Source organism: Chiloscyllium punctatum, chromosome 27, assembly GCF_047496795.1.
Source record: "Chiloscyllium punctatum isolate Juve2018m chromosome 27, sChiPun1.3, whole genome shotgun sequence".
Classification (NCBI taxonomy): domain Eukaryota; kingdom Metazoa; phylum Chordata; class Chondrichthyes; order Orectolobiformes; family Hemiscylliidae; genus Chiloscyllium; species Chiloscyllium punctatum.
In genome coordinates this window covers 52146324-52166281 of record NC_092765.1, presented here as the reverse complement: position 1 = coordinate 52166281, position 19958 = coordinate 52146324, and the positions used below count along the sequence as shown (strand labels likewise).

Below are 19958 nucleotides of genomic sequence, written 5' to 3'. Positions count from 1 at the left end.
TTAAAGACCTGGGACACTAATCTGAAAGTGTTTACATCTACTGTGCTTTTTTGTACCCCAAATTCTATTCAAATCTCAGACTGGAGCTGTATGAACCTCTTCAAATTGCGGACGAAAGCCCCCAAACTGTTACGACACGGGGTAAACCCCTCTGCTAATTTAAACCAGCCACACAGAAAAGTTTCACCTTGTGCTGTAATCTGTTAAAATTTCAGAGGCAATGAACTATCCCAGAGGTCATTATTTAAAAAAAAATAAAGTTGTTACTTTTCATAAGTCCAACAGAGAATATTAAACCAACAAGTATTTACAACTCCTTTTTTTTAAATCTATCTTTTACCTCCCACACTACAATACTAGTCGAATAAAATGCCCGATTAACATTTATATATTTTTTTTTTTTAAATCACATTTCAAAACCAGCCAGCTTTGTCGATTCTCCTTTGTAGATTTTCGCAAGGTCGGTTTTGATGTTCTGCTGTGCAAACTTCTTCTAGACAGGTAACTTTCAGAGAGCTCTTCAGCTAGGAGTCTATGGTGTTGGTCCTGGGCAGTTCTCCTCCTAACTGTTCAAAATGAATGGTTTATACTCCACAACATCGGATCATTTCATTGGTTTTAATATCATCAAAATACTCGTTCCAAATTTGATTGGATTTTGGTATCTTGGGGCAGAATTTAAACTGATCGGCAGAATTTGTTTTGGTTTCATGGGAACTCAGCTGCAGCTATTTGTTTTAACCAAGTGTTATATTTGAACTTTGTTCAGAACACTTTGTGCTGTGTCAGACCTTGCTAGCTTTTCATTCTCTTAAAGGTACAGAACACCTCTACACCTTCGTAAGCCCGATTGGAATGTGTAGAAGTTCAAGACAGAAGTGAATAGCTTTTTGGATATTAATGAAATCACATGCAATGTGAGGATAATGTAGCAAGATGTGGGTGAGATAGTTCAGCCATGATCTCATGCAATTTTAATAATAAATGTCATCCTCAAAGTGATCTTTGAGGATGCAATAAATGGGATAGATAAAGGGTAAACAGTAGAGTCATGTATTTCCAAATGCATTCAAGCAGAAGTCATATTATAGGTTACTACACAATACAAGAACTCAATATTGGGTAATATATTAGCAAGGGCATAGGATTGGTTAACTAACATGAACCTGCAGAAATTTATTCCTAGTTTGGTAATTAATTCTGGCAACAATAAAATGAAATCATATACTGAAATCATCCATGCAAGATATAAACTCTGCTGCTAGTCCCACTTGGTGTACCTACCGGCTCTATATGTTGTTGAATGACTTGCCCAGACTTTTTCTCTGCTTCCCGAACTCCGTGTTTGAGATGATCCTGCAGACTTCTGCAGATATCCTCCAGATGTTCATTAAAATCTTCCAAACTCATTTGGAATGCTTTATTAATGGTGTTGAACCGACTTTTCAGGATCTCATTCTGGAAATGTGTAATAATTCAGAAACCAGTCAGGCTTTTGTCAATTTTGATCAAAAATAGGCTTCAAAAGGGTTTTTACAAGAATTATTAAGATAGTGTCTGAAAGGCTAGGGCAGAGTAGAGTGTCTAGAGGTATTTGGGATTTGAGGATGCAGAGCTCATTGTGCTGAGGTTTAATTATAAATACCTGTTTATTTTGGTTGAGCGATATAAGAAGGAGCAGCATCCCCCACACTTCAGACACATAGATATTCAACACTTTCTTTCTTTCTTTCATATACAAGTCGATTATGTGTTTTCTCAGACTTGGTATTTCTAAAAATGATACAACAATCACAAGAGGTACTGTAGTGATCACATGAGAAACCTGCAAAATGTTAAAGTTATTCTCATTTGTGCTGCTGACACATTGACAAATAGAGTGTAAGGACTTGAAAACAATAAGTCATCCGTTGTGAGGTACTTTCTGGGTGTTGTATGTGGCACAGGTTTCCCATTCCCCAAAACTGGGCTGTTTCAGTCACCTGAGGCATCTTCCATTTTATCCGGAAGCCAAAGACAGACCGGGTCGGTGGGAGCTCCACAGAAAATGCTGGATAAGCCGGTGGTGTGGGTTTTGGGGGGTGGGGAGAGAAGAGAGAGGAGAGAGGAGGAGAGAGGGAGAGGGAGAGAAATGTACCCAATTTTGCAGTCATCCTGATGGCTACTTTTGTGCGTGGCTGAGTTGAGCTCTGCATAGCACCTTGGTATTCAAGCACCAAGTGTCACCACATACTGAGGCTCTACTTGTCCCTGGTGTTGCGAAGGATGGGACTGTCCTCGCTGCCGTGGATTCCTCTCCAAGTAGTCAGTGCAGTCACCACGACTGATCAGCGGAGTGAAGCCATGTCAAAAAGTGTGGCACTGGAAAGGTACAGCAGGTCAGGCAGCATCCGAGCAGCAGTTTGACCTGCTGTGCTTTTCTAGTGCCACACTTTGTTTGACTCTGATCTCCAGTATCTGCAGTTCTCACTTTCTCAGAGTGAAGAAGATCCTTCCACCCAGCTGATAAGTAGAAGAAACGGCATCCAATAGAGGATGGCAGAGAGACTTAGGCCAGGACCTACAGGAGGCATATGACAGTATACTTGTAGCTGGTACCACGAGGAAAGGTATAATCACCCTCCTCTACAAGCAGAAAGGGGGAAAGCAAGAAAATTAGAAATTAGCAGCCAATCTCATTGCTGAATGCAGACTACAAAATCCTATCGAAGGTCATTGATAACCAGATCAGTTCTGCCCTGGGATCGGTCATTCATCCTGAACAAATCTGCTATACCAGTAAAGATGATCTCGGAGAGCCTGGTGCTCCTCAGGGATATGATTGCCTATAGGCAGGACGGTGGGGTAGGGTAGATGCCTGCCTCATCACCCTGGACCAGGGGAAGGCCTTTGACAGGATGTCACACACCTATGTGTCCAAAAATGGGTTTTGGGGAGGGAAACTGCAATTGGATCCTGCTGCACCAACATTGATTGAGACTGTGCTAACAATGGGTGGAAACAGAAAGCTTCCCAATCAGATCTGGAGTCAGGCAGGACTGCCCACTCTCTCCTGCCTTGTTTGTGTTATATAGAGTCCTTTGCTGACTCCATCAGGAAGGATGCAAACCTGAGAGATGACTATTCCAGGCCAGCGGAGGCCAGCAGCCTCCCTGTACATGGATGACATCGCTACTCTTTGCTCAGATCCGCTGTCAGTGCGCGCACACATTAGCATCTGCAACCAGTTCAAACTGGCCTCCGTAGCCAAGAGTGAGCTATGTTCTTGGCGAACTGGACTGATCGAACCTCCATTCACTTCACCATCAGGACAGGTTACCTGAAGGTGCTGGGGATATGGTTCAGAGGGGCCAGGGTGTGCACAAATCCTGGGAAAACCACATCACCAAGGTGAAGCAGAAACCGATCCTTTGGGACAATTGATCCTCTCCATTGCAGGTAAAAACCTGGTCATCAGGTGTGAGCCACTCTCTCGATCATTGTACGTAGTGCAGGGCTGGCCATCCCCTAAAATTGTGCTGTTTCAGTCACCTGAGCCATTTTCCATTTCATCGGGAAGCCCAAGATAGACCGTGTCTGCAGGGCCTCCACTTAAAAAAAAAAGGGGGTGTTGAGGAACATACACAATGTTGCCCTCATCCTGGCGGCCACCTTTGTATGTGGCTGCATCAAGCAGTGCTTAGACCCTTGGTACGCAAACACTAAGTGTCACTACATACCGAGGTCCTACCTGTCCCAGTGATATGAAGGATGTGAATCACTGGCCTTGTTGCCATGGAACACTCCAAGTGGTTGGGCCATTCCATAGCACCTGTCCTTCGCAGAGAAATTTGCGATAGAAAGCACGTTTGTCCACAAATCCATTAGGAGGTGGTCAGACGTAGTCAGACCCTGAGGGAAAAGGAGAGAGTGGATCCTGTTGCATTGTTCCCTGAGCAGATGGTGATAGCCATTTGGCAGAATGCCTCATTATCAAAAGCTTTCCAACAAGCACCAATACATCGCTTGGTTGGTGATGGGAAGGGCGCCACTTGTAAGATCCTTCATACATGCCCAGTCAGCCTGCACTAACACACACTGGCCTCCAAGTGGGTGCAGCAGGGTCGAGACTGTCACACATCACCTTCTGGAATGTGCTTTTGCAAAGACGCCAAGCAGAAAATGTAGTGGTGTTTGTGGAGGTTCATCCTGAGCAGCTCCGTGACATGGGACTCTGTGCTCTACGGTCTGTTTCCTGGGATGCACACTGATCCAATCATCAACTGCACCTGGAGGGCGATCACCTCTGTGAAAAGGTGCTCTATGGTTTGCCTGAACCTTGTTGGTCTTCCAGAATGAGGAGTTGACATTGACCAAGTATAGCAGTCCAGCACACTCCAAGGTCCAGGACTTACTAAATCTTAGGGCAGCTACCACCAAGATGCAGTGGGGAACGACCACTGCCTTGATGTCATTCTGCTGAAGGTAAATGAAGGTCTGTTCAGCTCTGAACCCCCTAGTGCCTCAAATATATGTAAATATTAGTATTGAATAAGAGAGGTCTGTGTTTTTTTGTTGGGATAGAGTCGAAGTTCAGCATTTTGTTTGCTTGCCTAATATGCAACTGTGTAGGATCATACTGCATTTGTGTCAATATACAAATAGAAAGATTTTTTAGGAATAAAGTATATTTTTGAGATAAAAAGAGAGCATTCTGGGGGAAAGTCAGCTCAGTCACCACAACTGGTCAGAGGAAGAGCATCCAATAGGGTATGGCAGAAAGATTTCGCTGAGCATTCTCAGACAGCTTGACTCAATAACCACAACTGATTAGCAGCGTGAGGAAGAACTCCGTATCAAGGAACGGCTGAAGATTATCACAACACCAGGTTATTGTCCAACAGGTTGAATTGGAAGCACACTAGCTTTCAGAGGGCCACTCCTTCATCACCTGTCCACAATCACCTGATGAAGGAGCAGCACTCTGAAAGCTAGTGTGTTTCCAATTAAACCAGTTGGACTATAACCTGGCGTTGTGCGATTTTTAACTTTGTACACCCCAGTCCAACATCAGCATCTCCAAATCCTGAAGATTATCGGTTGCCAACCTCCGCGAGATGCCACCACCAGACACATATTCCCATTCCATCCCCTCCCTTTCTGCCTTCTGCAGAGATCGTTCCCTATGGGACACCTGGGCAACACTTCCTTCACTCCCAACATCACCCGACAGCTCATTGGCACCTTCCCCGCAACTGCCGAAGGTATAACACCTGCCTATTTACCTCCTCCCTCCTCAGTGTCCAAGGGCCCAAACATACCTTCCAGAAGAAGCAGCACTTTATCTTCACACCTCGCAATCTAATTTGCTGCATTCACTGCTCACAATGTGGTTTCTTCTACATTGGGGAAATGAAGTGTAGACTGGGTGACCGCTTTGTATAACATCTACATTCTGCCCACAAAAAAAAAAGACGCTGAGCTTCCAGTTGCCTGCCACTTTAGCACACCACCCCGTTCCCTGGCCAACATCTGTCTGAGGCTTGCTGCAGGGCTCCAGTGAAGCTCAGTGCAAGCTGAAAGAAGAACACCTCATTGTCTGCGTGGGGACCCTGCAGCCCTCCAGACTCAACATCGAGTTCAATATTTTTAGGACCTGAACTTCCCCTATGTCCCAGCCCCCTACCATGTACACCAGGCCTTTTTATCAGTCTTCCAACACACACAACCTATTGTTAGCCACTAACAGTCTGCATTAACAGCTATTCACCCTCAGTCAGATTGTTATTAACTCCTTCGTCTGTACAACAGTTCTTCTCTCTGGGCTTTATCCCTCCCTACTGTTTAGTCCTTACACCACACCCCACCCCACCCTACCTTCTACGTATAAACTGATGTTTTCCTACTCCCATCATTTCTGAGGAAGGGTCACCAGACCTGAAACGATCAGCTTGATTTTTCTTCACATCGACTGCTCTGCCTGCTGAACCTCTGATTTACTTCTGAGTTATTTCTGATTTACAGCAGTCACAGTTTTTTTGTAGAGCAGTGGATGTTGTTTACATGGATTTTAATAAGGCTTTTGACACAATCCTCATGGTATATTTATCTAGAGGATTAAGATGAATGAATCCAGTGACTTGGCCATGTGTGGATTCAGAATTGGCTTGCCCATAGCAGGCAGAAGGTAGTGGCGAAAAGGTGTTTCTCAGGCTGGATGTCCATGACTCGTACAGAATCTGTACTCAGTTAGATATAAACAACTTAGATGAAAATGTAGATGGATGGGGTTAAGTTGTTGCCATAGTCTAACCAGACCACAGGGGCTGCTCTCTTGTTAGAGAGAAGCGACTGGTGGTGATTTAACCTGCGGGCCATTAGACTTCAGGCGAGGGAAGAGGTTGAGAAGGAGAGTCCTTCATGGTAACCTCAAACTGGTGATGGGAACCGATCCCACAGCATTTTAAACCGACTCACACTGCTTTGTAAAGCAAACGATCCAACCAACCGAACTAAACCGATTCCTGGTGGGTTAGCAAGTTTGTAGACAGTACTAGGATCACTGGAGTTGTGGAGAGTGAAGAATGCTGTCAAAGGATACAGTTCAGTGAGGATTATGGGCAAAGAAATGGCAGATGGTATTTAATCCAGGTATGTGCGAGATTATGCACTTGAGATCAAATATTAAAGAAACACATACAGTTCATAGCATGACCCTGAACAGCACTGACATACAGAGGGACCTTGGGGTTCAAATCAATAACTCCCTGAAAGTGGTTACGCAGGTAGATGGGGGTAGAAAGGTGTATGGAATGCTTGCCTTTATTGGTTGGGCAATTGAATATAAGTGTCAGGATGTCATGCTGCAGCTTTAAGATTTTGGTTAGGCCACATTCAGATTATTGCATTCAATTCTGGTTGCCAAATTACAGAAAGGATGTGGAGACTTTGGACAGGATGCAGAAGAAATTTGTCAGGATGCTGCCTGGATTAGAGATTTTGAGGTATAAAAAGAGAGGCTGGAAAACAAAAATCAGGTTGTTTTCTCTAGAGTGGTAGAGGCTGAGGGGAAATTGAGAGGAGTCTATAAAGTTACAAGATGCATAGGTAGGGATGATGATCAGAATCTTTTTTCCTGGAACTGAAGTGTCTAACCGTGGGGGCATGCATTTAAAGTGATGGGGAACATTCAAAGGAGATGTGAGGGGCAATGTTTTTACACAGTGGTTTCAGAATGCCCTGTTGGGATGGTGGTGGAAAGATATAATCGGGGTTTTTAAAGGGACTTTTACAAACGTACATGAATATGCAAGAAATGGAATCCATTGTGAAGGATGAGATTTCTGAATACTTGGAAGTGCATGGTAAAATAAGGTAAAGTCAGCATGGTTTCATGAAGGGGAGTTTGTGCCTGACCAATCTGCAAGAAATCTTTGCGCAAGTAACAAGGAGACCCAATGGACATTATCTACCTTGACGTCAAGGCATTTGACAAGGTGCTGCACAGGAGGCTACTGAGTAAAATAAGGGGCCATGGTGTTAGAGGCAAGGTGCTAGCATGGATGGAGGCTTTGTTGTCTGGCAGAAAGCAGAGAGTGGGGATAAAAGGATCCTTCTCAGGATGGCAGCCAGTGACAAGTGGTGTTCCACAAGGCTCAGTGTTGGGACCACAACTTTTCACTTTGTACATTAACAATCTAGACGAAGGAATTGTGGGCACTTTGGCTAAGACTGCAGATGGTATAAAGATAGGTGGAGGGACAGGAAGCATTGAGGAGGCAGGGAGACTGCAGAAGGATTTGGGCAGGTTAGGAGAGTGGGCACAGAAGTGACAGATGGAGTATAAAGTGAGAGGTAATGCACTTTGGTAGAAAGAATACAGGCATGTACCACTTTCTAAATAGGGAGAAAATTCAGAAGTCTGTACAGAGGTTTGGGAGTTCTAGTCTAGGATTCTCTCAAGGTAAGCTTGCAGGTTGAGCAGTAGTTAGGAAGACAAATGCAATGATAGCATTTATTTTGAGAGGACTTGAATATAAAAGCAGGATGTACTTCTGAGACTCTCGAAGGCTCTGGTCAGAACATATTTGGAGTATTGCGTACAATTTTGAACTCCCTATCTCAGGAAGTATGCACTGGCCTTGGAGTATGTTCAGAAGTGGTTCATGAGAATGGACCCAGGAATGAAAAGCTAACATAGGAGGAATGTTTTAGGACTCTGGATTTTAGGAGTCAATGGAGTTTAGAAGAATGGGGGGGGGGGGGGGGGGGGAAGGAAAGAGAAAGAATATAATTAAAACATACAGAATACTGAATGACCCAGACAGATTAGATGTTGGGAAGATGTTTCCATTGGTAGGAGAGACTAGGACACGAGGGCACAGCCTTAGAGTAAAGGAAATACCTATTAGAATGGAGATAAGGAGAGACTTCTTCAGCTAAAGAATGGTGAATTGATGGAAATCATTGCCAATGCCACGGAGTATATTTAAAAGTGAGGTAGATTGGTTCTTGACTATTAAGGGGATGAAAGCTTACGGAGAGAAAGCAGGAGAATGCAACTCAAATTTATCAGCCATGATTGATTGGTGCAGCAGACTAAATGGGCTGAATAGCCTAATATCTGCTCCTATGTCTTACTTTTGCTCGAAACGTCGATTTCGCTGCTCCTTGGATGCTGCCTGAACTGCTGTGCTCTTCCAGCACCACTAATCCAGAATCTGGTTTCCAGCATCTGCAGTCATTGTCTTTACCTCCTATGTCTTACAGTCTTATCATATGGACAAGGGCAGCAGTCCTGTTTGGGACAATATCTTGGGATGAAGGACATGTTCCTGTACTTTACAGTTCTACACTATATAAGTAGTCATATCAAAAGGGAAATATGCAGAAGAGCACATAATGTTTGGGATAACGTAATAGAATGAATAAAGGATTGATTAGGTAACAAGATGCAGTGTATAGAGATAAAATGGCCATTTTCAGTTTGACTAGCTGTAGAGGCTTTGGTGCTGGGTCCTCAACTATTTACAGGATATATCATTTATTTAGATGAGAGTACATGAGATAGCTTTGGCAAATAGGGTTAAGGAGAATCCAAAGAGTGTTTACAAATAGGTTAAGGACAAAAGAGTAACTAGGGAGAAAATAGGGCCCCTCAAAGATCAGCAAGGTGGCCTTTGTGTGGAGCCGCAGAAAATGGAGGAGATACTAAACATGGAACAATACAGCGCAGAACAGGTCCTTCGGCGGTAAAAAACAATGACTGCAGATGCTGGAAACCAGATTCTGGATTAGAGTGGTGCTGGAAAAGCACAGCAGTTCAGGCAGCTTCCGAGGAGCAGGAAAATCGATGTTTCGGGCAAAAGCCCTTCATCAGGAATAGAGGCAGAGTGCCTGCAGGGTGGAGAGATAAATGAGGGAGGGCGGAGGTGGGGAGAAAGTAGCATAAAGTACAATAGGTGACTGGGGGTGGGGATGAAGGTGATAGGTCAGAGAGGAGGGTGGAGTGGATGGGTGGAAAGGAAGATAGGCAGGTCATGGGGACAGTGCTGAGCGAGAAGTTTGGAACTGGGGTGAGACTTCGGCCCTCTATGTTGCGCCGATTTGTGAACGATTCTCAGCTTGGCCCCCTACGCTATCCCAAAATCATCCATGTGCTTATCCAAAAGATTGTTTAAATCTCCTTAAATATGGCTGAGTTGACTACATTAGCAGGTAGGGCATTCCACAAACTTATCACTTTCTGCGTAAAGAACCTGCCTCTGACATCTGTCTTAAATCTATCACCCTTCATTTGTAGTTATGCCCTCTCGTACAAGCTGACGTCATCATCCTAGGAAAAAGACTTTCACTTTCTGGATTAGTGGTGCTGGAAGAGCACAGCAGTTCAGGCAGCATCCAACGAGCAGTGAAATTGACGTTTCGGGCAAAAGCCCTTCATCAGGAATTCCTGATGAAGGGCTTTTGCCCGAAATGTCAATTTCACTGCTCGTTGGATGCTGCCTGAACTGCTATGCTCTTCCAGCACTGCTAATCCAGAATTTGGTTTCCAGCATCTGCAGTTATTGTTTTTATCTCAAAAGACTTTCACTGTCTACCCTATCTAATCCTCCAATCAACTTGTACGTCTCTAACAAATCCCCTCTTAGCCTTCTTTTTTCCAATGAGAACAGACCCAAGTCTCTCAGCCTTTCCTCATAAGGCATTTCTCCAGACCAGGCAAATCTCCTCTGCACCTTTTCCAATGCTTCCACACCCTTACCGAAATATGGGGACCAGAACCGTACACAATATTCCAAGTGTGGCCGCACCAGTGTTTTGTATAGTTGTAGCATGATATTGCGGCTCCAGAACTCAATCCCTCTATAAATGAAACCTAACACACCGTTTGCCTTCTTCACAGCACTATCCACCTGGGTGGCAACATTCAGGGACCTATGTACATGGACTCCAAGATCCCTCTGCACATCCACGCTACCAAGAATCTTTCAGTTGACACAGTACTCTGCCATCCTGTTATTTTTCCCAAAGTACATCACCTCACATTTAGCTGCATCGAACTCCATTTGCCACCTTCTCAGCCCAATTCTACACAGTATATCCAAGTTTCCCTGCAACCTTCTTCCAAACTGTCCACTACTCCACCGACGTTAGTGTCATTTGAAAATTTACTAATCCATCCACTTATGCCTGTGTCTAAGTCATTTATAAAAATGACAAACAGCAGTGGTCCCAAAACAGATCCTTGTGGCACACCACTAGTAACCGGACTCCAGGCTGAATATTTTCCATCAACCACCACTCGCTGCCTTCTTTCCGAAAGCCAGTTTCTAATCCAAACTGCTAAATTACCCTCAATACCATGCCTCTGCATTTTCTCCAACAGCCTACCATGTGAAACCTTATCAAAGGCTTTACTGAAGTCCATGAACATCACGTCAACTGCCCTACCCTCATCTACATGCTTGCGCACCTTCTCAAAAACTCAATGAGGTTTGAGAGACACAACCTGTCCTTGACGAAACCATGTTGACTATTTGAAATCGAATTGTTGCTTGCTAGAGGATTATAAATCTTATCTCTTATAATTCTTTCCAAAACCTTTCCGACAACAGAAGTAAGGCTCACTGGTCTATAATTACCTGGGTCATCTCTACTGCTCTTCTTGAACAAGGGCACAACAACATTTGCAATCTTCAGTCCTCAGGTACTAAACCTGTAGACAATGATGACTCAAATATCAAAGCCAAAGGCTTTGCTATCTCCTCCCTAGTTTCCCCAGAGAATCCTCAGATAAATCCCATCTGGCCCAGGGGACTTGTCTATTTTCACTCCTTCTAGAATTGATAACACCTGTTTGTAACTAACCTCCATCCTTTCTAGTCTAATATCTCGTACCTCATTCTTCACTCAGGAAAAGGAGATTATTGTAGAGGAGAACACCTATCAGAAATGTTAGTTTATCACCTCTGATCTCCACAGGGTCCACACTCAACTTCCCACTTCTGTCTTTGACTTGCCCTATTTCTACCCTAATCATCCTTTTATTCCTCACATTCCTATAGAATAAAGGAGAATCCTAAAGATTTCTATTTACTAAAAACTGCTAGTGTCCTCTCTTTGCTCTTCTTAACTCTCGCTTTAAATCCTTCCTAGCTGAGCTATAACTCTCCATCACCTCAGCTGAACCATCTTGCCTCATCAACACTTGAGCCTCCTTCCTCTTAACAAGAGATGCAATTTCTGTTGTAAACCACGGTTCCCTTACCTTATCACTTCCTCCCTGCCGGACAGGGACATACCTATCAAGGACACACAATATCTGTTCCTTAAATCAGCTCCACATTTCCATTGTCTGCATCCCCTGCATTTTGCTACCCCATTCTATGCATCCTAATTCTTACCTAATCACATTATAATTGCTCTTGCCCCATCGATAACTCTTGATCTGTGACATGTACCTATCCCTTTCCATCGCTAAACTAAACATAACTGAATTATGGTCACTCTCTCCAAAGTGCTCACCTACAACTAAATCAAACAAGTATTTTGCATCAGTATTTACTGCGGAAAACTATTTGGAAGATATAGACTGTAGGGAAATAGACAGTGACATCTTGCAAAATGTCCAAATTACAGAGGAGGAAGTGTTGGATGTCTTGAAATGCATAAAGGTGGACAAATCCCCAGGTCCTGATCAGGTGTACCGTAGAACTCTGTGGGAAGCTAGAGAAGTCATTGCTGGACCTCTTGCTGAGATATTTGTATCATCGATAGTCACAGGTGAGGTGCTGGAAGACTGGAGGTTGGCTAGTGTGGTGCCACTGTTTCAGAAGGGTTGTAAGGACAAGCCAGGGAACTATAGACCACTGAGCCTGACCTCTGTGGTGGACAAGTTGCTGGAGAGAATCCTGAGGGACAGGATTTACATTTATTTGGAAAGGCAAGGACTGATTAGGGATAGTCAACATGGTTTTGTGCGTGGGAAATCATGTCTCACGAATCTGATTGAGTTTTTTGAAGAAGTAACAAAGAAGATTGATGAGGGCAGAGCAGTAGATGTGATCGGTTTGGACTTCAGTAAGGCGTTCGACAAGGTTCCCCATGGGAGACTGATTAACAAGGTTAGATCTCATGGAATACAGAGAGAACTAGCCATTTGGAAACAGAACTGGCTCAAAGGTAGAAGACAGGTGGAGAGTTGTTTTTCAGACTGGAGGCCTGTAACCAGTGGAATGCCACAAGGATCGGTGCTGGGTTCTCTACTTTTTGTCATTTACGTAAATGATTTGGATGCGAGCATAAGAGGTACAGTTAAAGTTTGCAGATGACACCAAAATTGGAGGTGTAGTGCACAGCGAAGAGGGTTACCTCAGATTACAACAGGATCTTGACCAGCTGGGCCAATGGGCTGAGAAGTGGCAGATGGAGTTTAATTCAGATAAATGTGAGGTGCTGCATTTTGGGAAAGAAAATCTTAGCAGGATGTATACACTTAGTGGTAAGGTCCTGGGGAGTGTTGCTGAACAAAGAGACCTTGGAGTGCAGGTTCATTGCTCCTTGAAAGTGGAGTTGCAGGTAGATAGGATAGTGAAGAAGGAGTTTGGTATGCTTTCTTTATTGGTCAGAGTATTGAGTACAGGAGTTGGGTGATCATGTTACAACTGTACAGGACATTGGTTTGGCCACTTTTGGAATATTGCATGCAATTCTGGTCTCCTTCCTCTCAAAAAGATGTTGGGAAACTTGAAAGGGTTCAGAAAGGATTTACAAGGATGTTGCCAGGGTTGGAGGATTTGGGAGAGGCTGAACAGGCTGGGGCTGTTTTTCCTGGAGCGTCAGAGGCGGAGGGGTGACCTTATAGAGGTTTACAAAATTATGAGGGACATGGATAGGATAAATAGACAAAGTCTTTTCCCTGAGGTCAGGGAGTCCAGAACTAGAGGGCATAGGTTTTGGGTGAGAGGGGAAAGATATAAAAAAAGAGACCTAAGGGGCAACCTTTTCATGCAGAGAGTGGTGCATGTGTAGAATGAGCTGCCAGAGGAAGTGGTAGTACAATTGCAACATTTAAAAGGGATTTGGATGGGTATATGAATAGGAAGGGTTTGGAGGGATATGGGCTAGGATCTGGCAGGTGGGACTAGATTGGGTTGGGGTATCTGGTCGGCATGGACGGGTGGTACTGAAGAGTCCGTTTCCATGCTGTACATCTCTATGACTCTGATGATAACTAAAGGTAAGGTAACTAAATTATGCCAATGACACCAAGATAGTAGGAAAGTAAGATGTTAAGTGAGGGTAATAACTGTGCAAAGGCACACAGTCAAGTTAAGCGAATGGAAAAAATACTGACTGATGACAATGTGGGTAAATATGAACATGTTCAGTTTGGCAGGAAGAACAGAAAAGTAACATGCTGTTTAAATGACGAGTGATTGTACAACAGAGGGATCTGGGGTATCATGGTACATGAATCATCGAGTTAATACTTTATCACAAAATGTACTTAATTAAGTGAATGGAATGTTGTTTATTACAAATGGAATGAAATACAAGAATTTTTTACAAAAAGTTTTACAGGACCTTGGTAGATGTTTTCTGAAACACTGTATAATTTTGCCCTTCTCATGAGAAAAGTTTCAATTGCTTTCGAAGCAGTACAAAGAAGGTTCATTCGACAAATTCCTGGGATAATTTTACAAAGAAAGGTTGAACAAGTTGGACACATACCCATTGCAGTTTAGAAGAAGGAGAGGTGATTGGATTGAAACATATATGCGATACTGAGGGGACTGGGTAGTCTGGATACTCAGTCAATATTTTCTCCTCTGGGGAGACCAAAACTAGGCCACAGAGTTTAAGAAAAAAGACAGATGATGGGAAAACTATTCTTAAGAGTGTCATTTCAGTGTAGAATTCCCTTCCCGAAAGGTAACACAGGCTGGATCTTTACATTAATTCAAGGCTGAGTTAGAGAGATTTTTGATCTATACCAGAGTCAAAAGCAGGAAAGTAATGACCACAACTAGATCTTTAAAAATATTGAAGCAGACCAAAAGGGACAAACAGCCTGGCTGAACCGATATTCCAATGGAAAAGTCTTCAAAAGAGCTTTTGTAAATAAAATATTATTTTGTGCCCTGATAGGAACATCTTGGGGCCAACTTCTTTGAAGAAAAAAGGAAGTCATTCTTGGTTGCAGTAGACTACTACTCCAGCTGAGAAGACGTCGACCAATTCAGTGTTACATGTCTGAAGCAATGATTATATCACTGAAGGAGGCCTTTGCAACATACAGAATCCAGATCTTGTCCATTCACATAATGGACTACCTTTTCTCAATGAGTACTTTTGAGTAAAAAGTGCACATCATATGGATTTATCCATCGTACCAGCTCACCAGGACCCCTCAAATCAAATGGGTGAAGCTGAAAGATGAATGTGTACAGTTCAAAGTTTAGCTGAAATGAACAATAGCAATTTTTGAGAAGATTTGAGGTTCTGGATGTAAGCTCAGCCAGTGGACCTGTGCCTCACGATGACGACGACGACAACAACAACAGCAACCAACAAATCAACAGAACACCCATGGGATCACCAATATCAGGGCTCCTGGCAGAAGCAGTAATGCAGAGAATGGAACAAGCAACACTCCCAACTATCCAGCCCAAACTTTGGATCTGCTACATTGATAACAAAGTCATCACAAAACAGAACAAAACGACACCATCTACAATGTCCTAACTAGCATAAAATTCACAAAAAGGAGGAGAATGATACCAGACTCTTATTCCTAGAGGTGACAATAGAACAAATTAGTAGATGGAGAACTTCAAACCAGTGTCTATTTCACAGGAAAACAACACACACAGATCAAATATTTAACAGAAGCAATCATCCCAACACCCACAAACAGAGCTGCATCAGGATATTATTTCAATGAGCCACAAGACACTGCACCATCCAGGAACTACAACCAGCAGAAGAAAAATGCTCATACAGTGTATTCAAAGTAAACAGAGTCCACCAGTTCCTCAGCAACAAACCCAAACAAGCAGACACAACATGCCCAGAAACTTTAGCCACATTACCTAACATCAAAAGGCATCTCTGAAATGACTTCCTGACTACTCAAACCCCTTGACATAATGATAGCCCACAAAACTACCAGCACACTTAAAACAACAGCCAATGAACCTAAAGGATCCAATAGAAACAACCAGCTAAATGAATGTCATTTACAAAATACCATGCAAGGACTGTAACAAACACTACATTGGACAGAGAGGAAACTTGACACCAGGCTACATTAACACCAACTACCTACCAAAAAGCATGACGCACTATCACTAGTATCCTTGCACAAAGACAAAGCAGGACACCACTTCGACGGGGACAACACATCCATCCTAGGATAGGCTAAACAGAGACACACAAGAATTCCTCAAGACTTGGTATTCTAAACGGAATTCCATCAATAAACAAATTGATTTCGATCACATCTACCATCCTCTGAGAAAATAACCAGAAATGATGATATCACCCACCTTAAGAAGCCAAGACCCATAAAGAGAATACAGGACATACACCAGTGTTTCACCGGAGGCTCACTGGTATTACCCAGTATAGTGATGAAATGTCTCAAAACAAACCTTCCACTTCAGTGAGAAAACTTACATCCAGAAATGATTAATAACATCCAGTTTGTAGTTCTGAGCTATCACCCATCTCCACTCTAAAATGATCTAGCACCATGTGAACTCCCTAGTCTCCCACATACTCACTGCTGTGGGTACAGGATGATGAATTCGAGAAAGAGGATAAATATAATTTCAGTCAGAAGAGGGGCTATGACAAATGTCACAAAAGCACACCTTTGGATGTGCATCATCTTTACAGTCTTACTTTAAATCAAAACCAAAAATAGTAAATGGAGATGGAATAGGGCTGGCTGCAGCACCAAAGTAATCTTTTATCCTATTACAGGCGACAGTTTGTAGTTAGCACTGCTGCCTCACAGCGCCAGGAAACCAGGTTTGATTAAAGCCTTGGGTGACTGTCTTTGTGGAGTTTGCACATTCTCCCCATGTCTATGTGGGTTTTCATCATGCGTTCCAGTTTTTTTCCCCACAATCCAAAGATGTGCAGGCGAAATTGATTGGCCATGGTAAATCACCCCATAATGTCCAGGGATGAGCATGTTAATTGGATTAGCCATGATAAATATCAGGTTATGGGAAGATTGGGGGGGGGGCTGCTGGGTCTGGGTCTGGGTCTGAGTAGGATGCTCTTCATAGGCTTAGTGCAGACTCCATGGGCCAAATGGCCTCTTTCCACAGGCCAGGATTCTATGAAGCAGTCTTGCATTCAATCAAACAGAGCAGAGATGCTGCATTCATCTACCAATCCAGATGAGAGCCCGACTGGTGAACTAGAGTAGAGAGTAGCTTTTATTTGTCATTTCTACCATATACAATGCATACAGTAAAAACGAGACAGTGTTCCTCCAGGTGCTACATGGACAGCACAAACTACACACAATCGTACATGGCATAAAGTGCATAATTGTAAAATACGCAAGTTACAGTATAATAGAACAGAACAATGATAAATAATAGACATTTTCCTAGCAGCAATTTGAATTCATGTAAAGAATTTCAGATGGAAAAGCATCTGATCATACTGTGTTAAGGAGCCCGAAAGCTTGAGGGAAGAAACTGTTGCACAGTCTGGCCATGAGAGACAGTATGCTCCAATATCTTCTGTCAGATGGCAGGAGGGAAAAGAGCTTTAGTGAGGGGTGTGTGGAGTCTTCCACAATGCTCTTAGCCTTTTGGATGCAGCGTGTGGTGTAAATGACTGTAATGGAGGGAAGAGAGACCCTGATTATACTCTCAGTTGTCCTCACTATCTGTTGTAGGGTCTTATGTTGAGACAGTGTAATTCCCGAGCCACATAGCAACTCTAGTACTCTGAGTCAACAGCCGATTCCCGTTCTACTTATCAGAGACAGACAGACCACATACTGGGCTCAAATCCCTTTAGAAGGAGCAGAGACCTTCTGATATGAAACGGTATCTGCTTCCATAAAGTGAAATGGAAGTAGGAGACTTGGAGAGTGTGAATGCAAAGAGAGAGGAGATTAATTCCAACTTTTGATTTACTAATAAGACAACTGGCATCATTCCAGGAAGTGATGCAACATCAGTTGATCTTGCCTCACTCCTGTGGAACCTCAAGATGAAGCCACAGTTTCACAATAAAAGTTTATACTTTTCGTACTTCAGCAAACTTGGTTAACATCCAACACGAGCTAAACAGGACTTTGAATGTAGCAATATCTGGGTTAGTCCCAGTGCTAAGAGCTAGTGAGGGTAGGAATAGGAGCATAGAGCAGATGAATGCATGGCTAAGTAGCTGCTGCAGGGGACAAGCATTCATATTTATGGATCATTGAAATCACTTAAGGTAGAAATGACCTGAATACGAAGGATAGATTGCACCTGAATTGGAAGGGGACTATTATACTGGCAGGAGATTTACTACAGCTGCTCGCTAGGATTAAAACCAGTAAGGTGGGGGAAATGGGACCCAGGGAGATAGTGAGGAAAGAGCTCAGTCAGAGACTGGTACAGCCAGGAAAATGGGGAAAACACACAGTCAGGGCAAGCAGGGAACGAGTTAGGACTGATAAATTAAACTGCATTTATTTCAAGCAAGAGGCCTAATAGGGAAGGCAGATGAACTCAGGCCATGGGTAGGAATATGGGACTAGGATATCATAGCAATTACATCAATGTGGATCAGGAATGGACAGGACTGGCAGCTTAATGTTCCAGGATACAAATGCTACAGGAAGGATAGAAAGGGGGACAAGGTAGGAGGGAATGGCATTTTTGATAAGGGATAACACTATAGCTGCACTTGAACCTACGACTTAGAAAGGTAAAAGGATTGTTTCTGAAGGGTGAACATAGAAAATTAGGCAGGAATTTAAAAAGGGAGGTCCTTGAGGGTAGTAATATCTGGATTACTCCCGGTGCTACAAGCTAGTGAGGGTAGGAATAGAAGGAAAGAACAGATGAATGAGTGGCTGAGGAACTGGTGCAGGAGAGAGGGGCTCACAGTTTTGGATCATTGGAATTTCTTCTAGAGTAGAAGTGCCCTGTACAAGAAGGATGGATTGCACCTGAATTGGAAGTGGACTAATATACTGGCAGGGGCGTTTGCTAGAGCTGCTCGGGAGGATTTAAACTAGTAAGGTGTGGGGTTGGGGCCCAGGGGGATAGTGAGGAAAGAGATCAATCAGACTGGTACACTTGAGAAAAGTAGTGAGGCAAACAGTTAGGGCAGGCAGGGACAAAGCAGAGAACAAGGTAAGACTGATAAATTAACCTGCATTTATTTCAAAGCAAGGGGCCTAACCGGGAAGGCAGATGAACTCTGGGCATGGTTATGAAGATGGGACTGGGATATCATAGCAATTACAGAAACATGGCTCAGGGATGGACAGGACTGGCAGCTTAATGTTCCAGGATACAAATGCTACAGGAAGGACAGAAAGAAGGACAAGAGGGGAGGGGGAAATGGCATTTTTGATAAGGGATAATGTTACAGCTGTACTGAGGGAGGATATTCCCGGAAATACATCCAGTGAAGTTATTAGGGTGGAAGTGAGAAATAAGAAAAGGATGATCACCTTATTGGGATTGTATTATAGATCTCCCCAATAGTCAGCAGGAAATTGTGAAACAAATTTGTAGGGAAATTTCAGTTATATATAAGAAAAATAGGGTGGTTATGTAGGGGATTTTAATTTTCCAAACAGATTGTGAATGCCATAGTGTTAAGGGTTTAGATGGAGACGAATGTGAAGTGTGTACAAAAAAAATTCTGATTCAGTATGTGGATGTACCTACCAAGGAAAGTGCAAAACCTGACCTATTCTTGGGAAATAAGGCAGGGCAGGTGACTGAGGTGTCACTGGGGGAGCATTTTGGGGCCAGTAACCATAATTCCATTAGTTTTAAAATAGTGATGGAAAATGATAGACCAGATCTAAAAGTTGAAGTTCTAATTTGGAGGAAGGCTAATTTTGACGCATTAGGAAGAACTTTCAAAAGCTGATTGGGCACAGATGTTCGCAGATAAAGGGACGGCTGGAAAACAAGAAGCCTTCAGAAATGAAATAGAGTCCAGACAGAGTATATTCCTGTTAGGGTGAAAGGAAAGGCTGATAGGTGGAGGGAATGCTGGATGACTAAAGAAATTGAGGATTTGGTTAAGGAAAAGGAAGCATATGTCTGGTATCTACAGGATAGATCAAGTGAATCCTTAGAGTATGAAGGCAGTAGGAGTATAGTTAAGACAGAAATCAGGAGGGCAAAAAGCAGACATGAGATACCTTTGGCAAACAGGGTTAAGAAGAATTCAAAGGGTTTTCACAAATACATTAAAGACAAAAGGGTAACTAG

At 43.2% G+C, this 19958-nt stretch overlaps 1 protein-coding gene across 4 annotated transcripts in view; it reads right to left on the bottom strand.

The window, feature by feature from the left end:
- LOC140453699 (nuclear GTPase SLIP-GC-like) overlaps nt 1-19958 on the bottom strand; it is a 147787-nt gene that overhangs the window by 34387 nt on the left and 93442 nt on the right. For all 4 annotated transcript variants that reach the window (XM_072548650.1, XM_072548651.1, XM_072548653.1 and 1 more), the window contains exons 12-13: nt 1646-1773; nt 1285-1458 (exon numbers count right to left, since the gene is read on the bottom strand). In XM_072548650.1, the coding sequence (XP_072404751.1) occupies nt 1285-1458; nt 1646-1773 (302 nt within the window). The remainder of the gene's footprint in view (nt 1-1284; nt 1459-1645; nt 1774-19958) is intronic.